Genomic DNA, 14,857 nt, shown 5'->3' with positions numbered 1-14,857 from the left:
GAGTGAATCTGGAGCCTGTCCTGGGAACACTGGGTATGAGGTGAAAATACACCCTGGGTAGGATGCCAGTCCATTGCAGAGCGCACTCACACGCGCGCACACACACAGTCTCACACGCGCGCACACACAGTCTCACACGCTCGCACACACAGTCTCACACACACAGTCTCACACACACAGTCTCACACACACAGTCTCACACACACAGTCTCACACACACAGTCTCACACACACAGTCTCACACACACAGTCTCACACACACAGTCTCACACACACAGTCTCACACACACAGTCTCACACACACTGTCTCACACACACTGTCTCACACACACTGTCTCACACACACTGTCTCACACACACTGTCTCACACACACTGTCTCACACACACTGTCTCACACACACTGTCTCTCACACACTGTCTCTCACACTCACACTCACACTCACACTCACTCTCACACTCACTCTCACACTCACTCTCACACTCACTCTCACACTCACTCTCACACTCACTCTCACACTCACTCTCACACTCACTCTCACACTCACACTCACACTCACACTCACACTCACACTCACACTCACTCTCACACTCACTCTCACACTCACTCTCACACTCACTCTCACACTCACACTCACACTCACACTCACACTCACACTCACACTCACACTCACACTTAGGATTCACCAACCCACCTGCTGTCATGATTTTGGACACTGAATTAAACTTGTCTGAGTAAGTTCATGCTAATAACATTTATTCTGTGTATTAAACCTAGATAACATTAATAAAAAATTAACAAAAATATTATTTACTAAAGTCAGCTACAGTTAGTGATGGTCACTTCAATTTCCAAATTTTTGTATGGTCAAATATTCGGGTTTCACGTGTGACCTATATATAGAAATCAAGACGGTTTGATTATGCATTGCAGCTCGGGTTAACAGCTTTGTGTTCTTACTTTTCACTCATTTGATATTTTGGTCTCCTTCATATGTTAGATGTATGATAGCTTATAAAGGCATAACAATAACTGATAAATAAACTTCGCCTACTTGCTCTTTTAATTTAGCAACTGCTGCTGAGATTAAAACTAAAATGATGATACATCATTCGACTTAATTAGGCTAGGAATTAAATAAACCAAGCCCTTTAATCAGTTACGAGAGCAAACAGTTGGCAATGGATTCTAGTCCTTCATTAAGTTCACTCCCTTTGGGTGTCCAGACTGAATTAATAAGTAAATCATCATATAGCAATGCCATGGTGAAGGAACACTCACATGGTATAATGACCAAAACTAGGCGTCCTTGTTCTAACTGATCAAATATTACCTGGTGATGTAGAACCAAATAGCAGGTGGTGCAAAGATGGGCTTTGCTCATGTGTTGAAGCACTAATGCTGTGTTATTAAAGAAAGGGTTTGCTCACAAATGTCACACTTCAGTTGGTGGAATAGGTCTGTCCAACGACTGAGAAACATCTTATTCCACTTATCTATGTTATTTCCAAATGTACTTTATCTGGCATTGTCAATAGTAAACAAAGCCATCCTCTTATATACTGTAGGTACGGGTCAGTACAGAAACTGGGGCTTGCAGGTGTAATTCCAGCACACACACACACGCGCACCCAACCAGACACACACTTTTCCAATAAAATGAACAGGATGCTTTTATTTTCAGCTAATGGTGTATCACTTACTTGATTTGCCAGAGTATTTTCCCTAGGGTTACAAGAGAGAAGCAATCACATCTGTCTCTCTCCTTTCTACCGTCACTTGTTACAATATATACGCTTTCTGCTAGTAATGTGAGAACTTTTACACATTGTTCACTCTAACACAAGCGAGTGTGGCAGATTGGTTAATCTGTTTTGTTCACTTTTTTAGTATTCATAAGCAATGTAAAACTTCATGCAGCTTAAACATGGTTATGAGGTTTGCCACATATCTTTGATTTACGTTTGATTCACACCTCCCCCCTTTATGCATGGACATTCATGTTCTTCACGTGCTAAGGGGTTTTCTTCAGGGTACTCCAGTTTCCTCCTCCAGTCCAAAGACGTGTGTTGCTGACTGACTGACATCTCTAAAATGTCCCTGGTGTGTGTCTGTGTTTGTGATTGCACCCAGTCCCCAGAAAATCCCCGGTACAGTGCTCTGGAAATCAAAGCATTAGAAAAGTCTTGTGTATTTGTATAATGAAAATATTAGGTTGTCAATAAGGCTAGATGGCACAATCTATTATCTGGCAGATAAATTATAATTAGATGTACACACAGCAGAAAACTGATTTAATATAAATTAAATGCTTAAACCTCCTACTTCCAAAGAGTGATATTGAAAGTACATCAAACTCTGAAGCGAAAGTGAAATTAAGAAGGCAAGCAGGTGAACTGATGTAACAGGGGTCAGCGTTCGTCACGTCACTCTGACGCTAATGTAAATCTCTAAGCGCAAGTGACAAACAGGATGCAAATAAATGCAAAGCAATGACAACACAATACTTATTCAAGGTGGGAGCCGAGTTGGATGTGACTGTCCTTTGGACTGCTAACGTCAGACCTACATCTACCTCGGCTGACACTAACCACACCTCTGAAACGAGATCAACCTGTGCACAGTTACTCCATCTAAATACCCTGGATGTCTTTCACCACAAAATTTATATCAGACATGAATAAATCACTAATGTATAGAATGAACTGGCATAGGCCATACAGGGTTAGACTGCAAATGGGTTTTGGTCTGAGAAAATACACTAGACTTTCTGAATTCTGTAAAATGACCACAAATAAAAGTTAAACCTCAAGCTTACAAACCTATAAAAATATTTCACCAAATTGATGTGGAAATGTATTATTTACCTTTTTTTTTTATTATTATTATTTTTGGTACACTATCATCTTTCAAAGCTCTGAGATTGTTTAACAATTGCAGGATTAAATCAGTCTAAACTTATCTTTGTGTAATTTCTTTTTCTTTGTGTGATTTCTTTTTTCTTTTACATGTCAATCCAAAAACAGACATAAACCTAATCTATTCAGTTTATAATCAGAATCTTCAAACTTTTGGAGAAGACTTTAAACAGTGAGAAAGACACTCAATGGCCAAAAGATTGTTGATATGGCACCAATATGTGGTCGTTCCCCAAACTGCTGCCACTAAGTTGGAAACCCACATGTGTATATAGAGTAGTGCCTGTGGTGTACAAAGCGAACTCCATGAAGACGTGGTTTTGGATGAACTTGAGTGTCCTGCACAAAGCCCTCAACACCACTGAACACCTTTCAGATGAACTGGAAGCCCAGACCTCCTCACACAACATCAGTGTCTGACCTCGCTAATTGCTCTTGTGAGCTAAGGAACATAAATCTCCACCGTCAAGCTCCAAAATCTAGCGGAAAGCCTCCCTAGAAGAGTGGAGGTATATTGAGTAAATGTCTGACTACGTGAAGTGTTTTCCCAGTCTGCCACATCAATAATATAGCCAGCATAAAACTTCCTTCAGCAGGATGTACAAAATATTTCCACACTCTAATCAACTGTGGCCAGCAGGCCTGACATCTCTAATCTGCTCATGAGACACAGCTATTATGCAAATGCAGATACACATTTTTAGCTTTGTTACCACCCGTATGACGAAGCAGATAATCTACTGGCTTTTGGGTTTTTTGGTCTTATAGTAGCTGATGGTTTTTGATTATATATATATATATATATATATCTTTGCAGTAGTCTAGAAGAAGAAGCCTTTATTATTCTCTCACATATAATACAGCCCAGTGAAATTCTTCATTCACATATCCCAAGTTTGGAGGTTGAGGTGAGAGCTCAGGGTCAGCCATGATACAGCTCCCTTGGAATGGAGAGGGTTAAGGGCCTTGCTCAGGGGCCCAAAAGTTGCAGCTTTTCAGAGATGGGGCTGGAACTCGGATACAAGGAAGATCGACAACCCCTTGAGCTTCCACTTACTCACTGCACTTTGACACATCATATACTACATAATCATAGGCATCACTCAGCTGTGTGTTATTTAGCAACTTGCGTTAATTGTGTGACACTCACAGACACTGTACACCTCTTGTACAGGAACGGACAAAACATATGATCTTAACGCTCATCACCTGTGACATTTTATTTCATGTTACTTGTAGATTTATAATCATGGCAGAGATTCCACTTCAAGCATGTGTGTACCAGCATATACGTTTTAGAGCAATCTGATCGTTTCACTCTTGAACTTTGCCTCCGATGAAATTGCCAGGTGTAAATCAGCAACACTATCAACAGATGTGAAAAAGAAAAAAAAAGAAAAAAAAAAAGGAAAAGAAACAGATATCACAATATGTCAGAGAAACATACTGTGACATCAGTATTACTGTCATATTGACCAGCACTGGTGAACAGCAATCTCGCTACTGTCAAAACAATCAGTGACACACAGGATACATCATGGATCCTTTGAGGAACCAGGAACCCAATTTAAGAACCGTGGAGTAAGACGACGTGGATTAAACACTAATGTTTAAAAAATTTTATCACTCCAAGGCATCTAGCTCATGTCAGGGACCAACACGGTCAAACAAACAATTCCCAGCCATGTCGAACATGTCAAACACAAAGTTTCTGCTGTTGTGATGGAAAAACAAACAACAACAAAGGGATCACCGCATGCACTCGGGTTTAATCTCACGGCTTACACCTCACACTGCTGATGACTAAGTGTCATGCTGATTAATTAATGACTGTGGATCAGAGGCACTTACAGGGAGGACAGATTAGTGTATCTGACACGATCTGTGCTGGAGAGACAGAGGAGTTACAAAGCAGGTACACTGTAGTAACTCATCAACATTTAACTCATTCTCTTAAGTCTTTCTTTAACACAGAGAACACCGAGGTCTGAGTTCCTGCGCTCATTCACCAAAAACCTTCAGTTCCTTCTCCTAATCAGGATGTTCTGTTATTGTTATTCTGTGTGTGTGTGTGTGTGTGTGTGTGTGTGTGTGTGTGTGTGTGTGTCAGTCCTTCTGTAATCACACAAATCATCTACAAGTCAGCGAGCTTCAGCGAGCCGCGTATAAGCGGCGCTGCTGAGAGCCGTCAATGCTAATGCTAAGCTAACGCTAACGCTAACCAGGCTGAGAGTGAAGCAGCCACAATCTGGGTTTAATCGCCGTTACCTCTTTTGACGGCCTCGTCATAGGAAAGGAAGCCTATCCGTGACTCTTTGGCCCCCATGTTGCCCTCATTTCACTGCAAGGTGTAAAAGAAAATGCGGGACTCAGGAGTCGGTGCCTGTTGCCTTTCTGTCCGCACCAGCGTCCGGTCAGGTGCAGCGGGGTCTAAAGTGTAGTTTTGTGTTGTGACGCGCCTCCGCTCTGCTCCGCTCCGTTCGGTGCCGACGCCTCCATCCAGGGTCACGTGATCTGGGTTGACGTCGCAAAAGCGCCTGCCTCCCTGCGTCAGCGCACTATATCGGACGTCGTGTAACGCGTTTTGCACCCTTATGTAAGTGCACTAGCGTGTGTAAGGATCTTTCTGATTCGGATTCGGATAGTTAATACACGGTCGGTTTTTACTGTAAGTGTTGTGGGTGGAATAGAATACCTGAGCTGTGGATGCTGTCAAGCGTTAATGGCTTGCTTTTTTTTTTTTATTGTGTAAATCGTCATTATTACTGAAATAAGTTTTTAAACGGTATCCATTGTTTAACCATTCAAACTTGAAACAAACAACTAAAACATCACATTCAATCACTCTTCACAGAACATGTGACCTTTTCTAGTTTGAGGGGGAAAAAACATGATGTCATGTCAGTCAGCACACAGCACGTGTCTGTGGACTAGGAGAGAAAACTGTAGTTACCTGGAGGAAACACCTAAAGAGTCAAGTCAAGAGTCTAGTCAAGTCAAGTGTCAAGTCAAGAATCAAGTCAAGTCAGAGTCAGAATCAGAATCAGAAAGATCTTTATTGCCAGGTATGTTTTCACATTTGAGGAATTTGTCTTAGTACAGAAGCTCCACAGTGTAACAGAATGACATTGACAAGACACGAACACACATATAATATAGACAGTTTGTATGTGCAAATTGAATTTGAAAATTGAAATATAAATAAGTAAGTATGTGTTTTAAGGAAATAATGTAAGAATAGTGTTGTGTGTTCTGTGTATGTCAAGTGTTCATCAGATGGATTGCCTGAGGGAAGAAACTTCCTATGTCTGGTCGTTCTGTTCAGAGAAGTGCATCTGTGCAGCAACCTGGTGCAAACGGTGCAGGACAAGATAGTGCAGGGCAGGAGACAGTGCAAACAAATGATACAAGACAATACACACAAAAAACATCTCTTACAGTCATTATTATGATGTCACTAGAAAATCCTCCACCCCCCAGTTTATGCTACACAAAATGAAAAAGTCACTTTAATAACCATGTTGATATAAATTATGTGGATTTCTCGACATGTGGATTTCTCAAAGTCTCGACAAAGCATTGATAAACATAGTATGAAAGTAAAAGACAGAGCTATAACAGAAAGACTAGGCTACATAATATAATATCTGCATATAAGGATTAGGCCTACTGCTGGAATAATTTGACATCAGTGAAGAAGAAGAGCTTCTTGATTCAAAAGATTTGAATCATTCACTGAGTCGAGCAAATCCTCCACAGGAGGTGACCATCTAAAATAATCCACCCAGCACATGTGGGGCAACTGTGGAGTCCACTGAGGGCATGCAACATAAAAATAGAAGACATCAGAAATCCTCATTGATTACACAACAGGTGATGGCTCTGCCTTTTTCTTGACGGCATGGCGTTTGATTATTTTCAGAAAATTGTATAACGATAATGGTGAGATTTTGAATATTTGAGGATCTTCAAATATGAGAGAATGGTGGAATACAACGCAGATGTGAAGCATGAACCGGATGTATGTATAAATAATTGGGGAATGTATAAATACTTCATATTTTATGCATTATTAGAACTGTCAGTCATAACATCATACGTGTATGTTACACACACTATTGCTGCTGTATATTGTACAAAAGCACAATGTACTATATTATCTCACATTGTCTCATATTGTCTGTATTGTTGGAATTTGGACAAGGAATTTGGTTCCAGCTGTTGGAACCAAATTTCTTGTCCAAATTCCAACACACTTTCCCAATAAACCTGATTCTGGTCTTAATGAGTAGAGGGTCAGTTGAATAGCATTGGGATAATTTTGAGACTGCCATAATAAACACTCTGAAGTGAGTCAGTACATAAAGGACTACTGGGTTTATGGCAGGTCAGCATCATGTGCTGAAATGCCTTAATAGCCACAGACATTAGCACAGTGGTTCTTTAACGTGGGATCCAGGGACCCCCAGGAGTCCATGTAGCATAACTAAAGCATCTGCAATTGATTACTTAGTTTCTGTGATAGATCTGACAACATCTGGTTATCAAAGTTATTATATTTCATATTGTGTTTGTATAGTTATTATCTTGGCCATTTGAATGATATGGGTTTTAATTTAAAGTTCAATAGCTCAAAAACAATTATGTTTAAAATAATATTAACCTGTCCATAATATGTTCTGTCAAAATATAAATTTACAGTTAAAGGGGTTTCTGACAGAAACATTTAAGAACCACTGACGTGTCTTAGGATTAATGCTTACTAACTATGGATATGTAATGTTTTGAATAATAACTTATCTGGTGTTTTTTTTCTGCCGGTTTTCTGGTGCACTTTAATTATTAAAACTTATTATTATTATTGTTGTTGTTGTTGTTGTTGTTGTTGTTATATTCTTATCATAATAATAATAATAATAATAATAATAATAATATGTGTGTGTGTGTGTGTGAATGAGAGTGTGTGTGCCCTGTGATGGGTTGGCACCCCATCCAGGGTGTATCCTGCCTCGATGCCCGATGACGCCTGAGATAGGCACAGGCTCCCCGTGACCCGAGAAGTTCGGATAAGCGGTAGAAGATGAATGAATGAATGAATAATAATAATAATAATAATAATAATAATAATAATAATAATAATAATAATAATAATAATAATAATAATAATAATAATAATAACAATAACAATCATAATTATTATTGTTATTATTATTATTATTATTATTATTATTATTATTATTATTAAATGAACACAAACTAAATTAACAAAATAATTGCTCATTGTTATGAAAATCTTCTGGATATTTTTCTTATGGCTGAGCAGTTTGTATACCAATGATTTAGCTCTTTGTACCCTTGATATAACTTGCATGTACAGATTTATTATTGTAAATTATGACTTACTATTGATTGAATATTGATTAACTATCAAGATATTCCTTTTTCAGATGACCAAACGACTATAATTTGTTTAAATATACTTTGCTGTTCCCTCAGATTCGCAAACCCAGTAAGTTTGTTTCTTGGTAGAAGAGAACTGGGAGCAGACGCTCTCTTGTCGCCACCCGGTGGCTGCTGTTTTTACTGCATTATTAGTGATGGAGAAACTGGAGCTGATAGTCAATTCTTTCCTATGATGCATTTATTTGATGATTTTCGGTGCAGTAGAACCTTCAGTTAACTTTTCAGTTAAAGGTGCAATAAAATATGTACAACATGATTTAAAAATATAAATTGCTTAAGTAATTGCCTTAGCATGATTATATTTTTCCTTGACCAAATTTACCGTTACAGCCCGTAGTGCTTGTGTCTATTTATTAGTTATACAAAAATTCCTCAATGTCCCATTTAACAATTTCTCATCCACCGGTCAGATCCCCATGCTACAGTCCTGTGCATTCTTTCAAGCGATAAAAGTGACACTGTAATGCATGTATTGTAAATAAATAATAATTTAAAATTAAATCCTTGTGTGAAGAGCTGCTCTCCTGTTCATTTACAATGTGTTTGATTACTTTTAAACTGCACCAATAGCCCCAAACCAGTTCTCCATTTACAAACATTTTCTGATCGGTTCTACATTTCTCTCAGCCTGACTCCCATCCTGTATGGTTTGGGTGTACAGTAATTGTGAATCTATATACACAGGAGTGAAGTCTGGTTTCCTGCATCTTCAGTGCCAAACAAACTGGAAGCGGCGCAGCACAGTGACCAAGATGAGGAAGAGCTCCATGTGAGCCAGGCTTTCACCGAGGACCTACACACGTAGGATAAATGATTTATGTGATACAGATTAGCCTCTGATACAAAAATATGTCAGAAAGTGGATATATTTTGGAAAAGGGCAAATAATTTGTTTCTTTAATAAAACAAGAGTATTTCAAATTTGAAGCCAGTAAAAATATGTATAATAATCGTAAACATGGTTTATTAAAATCTCATTACAGCAAAAATTAAATTTGACTTTAGTCACCTTTTTTTTCCGGCATTGAACATATTTTCACTGGTTATGATCTACACAACAGTAAAGTTTGAAGTTGAGGTATTCTTTGGTTCAGTGTGAAAAATTTAAGTTTAAAATCTCTCACCAGAAGGAAAGAGAATGAAGGCCTCGGGTTTCTCAAACTGTCCCTGTTCATTTTGGAAGTTTGAGGGATTAAATTTATGAGGAAACTTCCAAAGGCTTTCTTCACTTAGCACCCAGGAGACTTTGGGGATGATGACAGTGCCCTAGCATGCAGATAATAGACAAACATAAATAGGTGTGAATACATGTAAATGAATAAAAACTTTACCTTTGGTATGGTGAAGCCCATCAGTTCAGTATCTCTGGTGATGCAGTGGAACACACTCAGAGGGAAGGTGTTGGCAATGTGCTGAGATTCATGAATCACAGTCTGTATGTAGGACATGTTGTGTCTATCCTCAAAAGACACCTGAACTTTTCCCCTAGAACCTCATCGTTCTCCTGCTGGCATTTCTCTACAAATACAAGACAAGGCATGACACTATTACCACCTTTCTTCTCAAGTTTCTCATTCAAACCTTTTAAAATTAACAGACGTTTAAAAAAGTGCAGTGTCTAATTCACACAGTAGCTCAGACCTTGAACATCAGGATGAGTGGTAAGGTAGAGGAACACTGTTAGGAAGGTGTCGGACGTGGCATCAGTGCCAGCAAAGTGCAGGTTTAATAACTGCATCAAGAGCTGAGTCGCAGAAAATGAGGAAGCCATCAACTTTCTGACGAAAATCAACAGTTATCATACATTTTCCCATGGCAGTTGTATTGCATCTATATCTGCAATTTACTTATACTGTATATGCTCAGGTTAATTCTCACAAGTGCTTGGGATGTGATCAGGGTTAAGGCTACAGATCAGATGGTTGTGAGTTTGAAGCTGCTGCTGCTGGTACCCTGAGCAAGGACCTACACAATCAGTTGTATAAAAATGTAAGTATCTTTGGCTAAGGTTGTCTGCCAAATGCTGTATACGAATGATGCATCCAAGCAACTGTGCTAGAAGAGCTATGCCCACCTATCTGAGAATAAAAAGGCATCTGTATCAAGGTTTTTCTTTGCATATCCACATCTGATTGTTTAAAAGCTTCTTAAAGTGGAATATAATAGAAATATTTTATTTTGGAATCATCCACCGCCACACCATCAATGGTCTTAGAAAAAACAGTGAAAAGTATGATTGAGGCTTGGGCTGATTTTGTAGCCCAGGCTGTAGAATGGATGTAGACTATCAGTGATGGTCAGGTCAGGTGATTATTCAGAATTTAAAAAAAACCCAAATCAGCAGTGTTTGTGAAGGCACATGTGAAACGCATTTGCATGTGCAATCAATGCAAACAAGGTCAATTATTTACTGTTATTTTTTATCTACAAGATGCCTTCTGGGTAGATGTGGACTGTGGGAAATTGTTAAAAAATTGGCCAATATTCATATTTTTGTATGCAGCCAAACCAGTTGGCATCTATGCCTGTTACATAACTCATTAACTGAATAAAAGTTAACCGTCACAATACGCTACTTAAAAAAGAGACAGTACAATACAAAATAAAGGTACAGTACTATAAAAATACATTATAACAAAGTGCAGTTATAAATCTACAGTGATGAAATATAAGATTCTACTACATAGACTACTAAACATAACTGTAACAAAATACATACATTGCCACATTATACTCCCACAATGTTGGGTGCATGAAATTGTCCAAAATGTCTTGGTATGCTGAAGCATTAAGAGTTATTTTACTGGAACTAAAAGGCCAAACCCAACCACTTAAGAAACTCCATACCATAATCCCCTCCACCAAACCTCACACTTGGCCTACAGTTGTTGTTCTTCCCAATTGCTTCCACTTTGTTATAATGCCACTAAAAATTGACTGTGGAATATTTAATAGTGAGGGAATTTCTCAAATGGACTGATTGCACAGGTGTCAACCTATCACGGTGCCACGCTTGAATTCACTGACCTCCTAAGAGCCACCCATTCCTTCACAAATGTTTATAGAAGCAGTCTGCATGCCAACATGCTCGGTTTTATACACCTGGGTCATTGGAAGTGACTGGAACTGAATTCACTGATTTGGAGGGGTGTCCCAAACTTTTGGCACTATAGTGTTTATACATACTTAAATGATAAAATTGAAATAATAAATAAATAAATAAATTGTTGTTTATTAGCATGTTTACTTTAGCTGTAGTATTAATATTGTACTGAAAATATCCTGTTTGTGATTTATTGATTAAAAACATAGACCATAAGCTTTTCCATTAAATCTGCCTTAATTCCCATGCTTACTATACACAGCAGTGTAAAACGTTTGAAACTACAGAAAAATGCCACGCACACACACGTGCACACTCCTCATCAAACAGTGCAAAACGTTTGAAACAACTACATACAAAATGCACACACATACATATACACACCCTTTATCTGTCAGCAAGGCACGGGGATAAAATAGACCCAAATGAAGGACAGCGTAAAATAAACAGGATTTAATAAATTAAACCAAAACACAACAAAACACAACACAACACAACAAAACACAACAGGGACACAGACTAGGGACACAGACTAGGGACACAGACTAGGGACACAGACTAGGGACACAGACTAGGGACACAGACTAGGGACACGACAACAACAGCGGATTCTGCACTGCTGAAGGCAACACGGCTCAACTAAATACTGACAACAATTAACACATGAGGAACAGGTGTGCAGAGGCGGGGTGGACGAGACAAGGGCGCGGCAGACACGTGAACACAGAACATCAATAAAAGCACGTGGCCAAAGTCCGAGCTGTGTCCTGACATTATCAGTCTCATCCAGATAGCACTTAACAAAGTCTCATGGCTCTCCTGTCACTCTTGTAGTTTTGTGATGGTTTATCCTGTTTGCTGGACTTTGTTTTAATATTTGGACATTCATGAAGACTTTCTTAAATGGAAGAGGCAGATGTCTCACTTTAGGAGGAGTATCATAAATCTGGAGGAAAAGTTCAACAAATATGTTTATTGGATTGCATCTGCAAAAAATATGATGCATACTATAAAGACATCTATTACAGAGACAATAATAATAATATAATTTTTTATTGGTAATGTAATGAGATTGGTACAAAATTAGGGAAATTAAATTATTGGCGTCTTGGTCTAATTAAACCCTACACTGACAGAAACAAATCTGATTCATGACTATGCTGTATTTTTTTTTAAAAGTTGGTTTGTTATTTTATTTGATTGAGATTTTCTTTTGCAGCTCGTGAGCCTGAGACAGACAGAGCTTGGAAGCGTGTGTGGGTGAGAGCTGGAAATGCTGCAATTTCCTGGCACCATGTCAGAACCATGTCAACATTACTATGATTTATAGTGGAAAGGTGTGAGGTTTTCCTGCTGTACAAAACATACACTGTGCTATTAAACTAAAGGTTTCTGCTTCCTTTTATCAGATGGTATTAAATGTGACACATTGATTGTCCATCTCTTTTGACACAGGGAGACGGAGTGAGACGGCTGAAAATTTTCCGGAGAATGAGCTCTACTACAGCAGAGAGCTCAGCGATTACGAGGACGACGACAAAAGGCCCGAGCGACAAAATGAAGCACGTGGTGAGCATTAGGTGTCGAACCCATCCCCAATCCCCTGCCCATCCCCACCTATGAGGGGTGTATCCCATATATGGGCCCATCACCTGTGAGGAGCCCATCCCCTATAAGAAGTTCATCCACTTTGAGGAGACCACCCGCTTCAAAGAGTCCACGCTGTTCTACAATTCCTCTGCCCCGGCGTTGTTATCACATTGACATCAAAGACATAGTGCCTGGTCAGCCTTATGCTACTGCCATCATGGTTGTTCCAGTCCCACAGCAGGGCAGGAGGAGGAGGGATGAAGGGGACATCAATCTGGAAGCTCCTCCTAGTAGAAGGTGGAGTGTGGATCCTGATGGGGATGTGAAATTTATAAGTAGGCCCGTCCGAATCTCTGTTAGGATGATTTCTATTTTAATGATAGACCTGTAACTTAAAAATCCCATAGTCTTCACCTCATATTCATCACCTCGTATTCATGACATATGGTATCTGTGGCATTCAGCATAGGATTCAGCATAAAAATTTATTTAAGTAATTCATCTTTTTAACCATGTGGGATGGTGAGAATCCGCTTGATACCTTCTTGTCTGTTTTATTTTCAAAAAGTTATCGTTCCCATTCTTCTTCTCACCTTGTAGTCATCAAAAAATAGTTTTTGGAGCTAACTGTGTAGCAGTTAATGTGGTCAGATCTACATATAACCTGTTCCCAAAATTGCCAGTAGATTCAGGAACCCAGCGTGAGAGCTCATATCTCTACTGTTTCTGTTTTATGAACACTTCTTACAAGCACATATCCCAAAGCTACATCATACAGTAACTATATAACTCCAGGGGTATCACTAGCATTATTCGTTAGCTATAAATAACTATGTATAAAAACAAATAATAATTTAATGATATAATTGTGCTATCATTAATGTAGCTTTGGCAAAATGGGAGTCTTGGTTTATACTGTATGCATTTGTTTTGTGTTAAATGTATAGTCGGATGTTGTGCATTTGGTCATTAATCAGAAAAACGTGTCTTCACAGAGATGACAAGAAACAAATGTAAAGATAACATGAAAAAGGGGTTTTAATAAGGATAAAAAATAAAAAAATAAAAAACAAGGAAAGACACTAGTAAGGTCAAAGCAACTGAAATAACAAAACAGAAACCAGGAGCCAAGGCAACAAACTAGGAACACGCAAACACAATGACTCATCAAACAACACACAAGACAACCTGTATAAATAGGAAGGGTAATCATAGAGACACGAAGAACAAGTGTGCAGAGGTGGGACAGATTAAGGATAGGGCATGGTTAACACATGTGAACACAAAACAAAACAAAAAAGACACGTGGCACAAGACAATATAAAACCTGCCAGAATGTCCCCCTAGTGCAGAGGCAGGGAAAAAGCCTGTTCCTGATTAGTCTAATTTATATTAATAAATAAAAAAATTAACCAACATATATTCATAAAATATGTAGAATATTCATAATAGTGCTAAGTATATTATTGGAAATGCTAACCCTAACCCTAACCCTAAATGTAAATGCATGAATTACCAATTAACACTTATTTAATCTTACTGTAATTAAAATTTTATTTAATATATTAAAAAAAAGAAAAAAGATGGTTCAGTGTTTAAGGCTTTGGGCTACTGATTAAATGGTTATACATTTAAATGCCTATGCAGCAATTTTTGTTGTTTCATCCATGAAAAAACAAACTTATCCTTGAAAAAACATATTTTATTTTTATTTTAGATGATTGGATTACATTTTAGTTAAAGATTTTAAGATTAAACACCCCCGCTTAACCCCTTCTAAACCC

The 14,857-nt window shown here is 38.5% G+C and overlaps 1 protein-coding gene, 1 long non-coding RNA gene and 1 pseudogene across 4 annotated transcripts in view; 1 reads left to right on the top strand and 2 right to left on the bottom strand.

Moving 5' to 3' along the window:
- usp32 (ubiquitin specific peptidase 32) overlaps positions 1 to 5,396 on the bottom strand; it is a 40,228-nt gene extending 34,832 nt beyond the window's left edge. For both annotated transcript variants that reach the window (XM_047820928.1, XM_027147506.2), the window contains exon 1: positions 5,186 to 5,396. In XM_047820928.1, the coding sequence (XP_047676884.1) occupies positions 5,186 to 5,243 (58 nt within the window). In that variant the 5' untranslated portion in view covers positions 5,244 to 5,396. The remainder of the gene's footprint in view (positions 1 to 5,185) is intronic.
- LOC113643362 lies at positions 5,381 to 7,121 on the top strand. 2 transcript variants are annotated; one of them, XR_007144430.1, is made up of 3 exons: positions 5,381 to 5,513; positions 5,772 to 5,982; positions 6,184 to 7,120. It is a non-coding gene; the product is annotated as an uncharacterized LOC113643362 (long non-coding RNA). The 2 variants fall into 2 exon arrangements; XR_003440783.2 differs by having other exon boundaries at positions 5,455 to 5,585; positions 6,184 to 7,121.
- Positions 7,122 to 8,992: 1,871 nt separating this feature from the next.
- LOC113643452 lies at positions 8,993 to 13,498 on the bottom strand (annotated as a pseudogene).
- Between the last annotated feature and the right edge of the window lie 1,359 nt (positions 13,499 to 14,857).

Source organism: Tachysurus fulvidraco, chromosome 11 (genome assembly GCF_022655615.1).
Source record: "Tachysurus fulvidraco isolate hzauxx_2018 chromosome 11, HZAU_PFXX_2.0, whole genome shotgun sequence".
Taxonomy (NCBI): Eukaryota; Metazoa; Chordata; class Actinopteri; order Siluriformes; family Bagridae; genus Tachysurus; species Tachysurus fulvidraco.
This window is presented reverse-complemented; position numbering and strand designations above follow the sequence as displayed.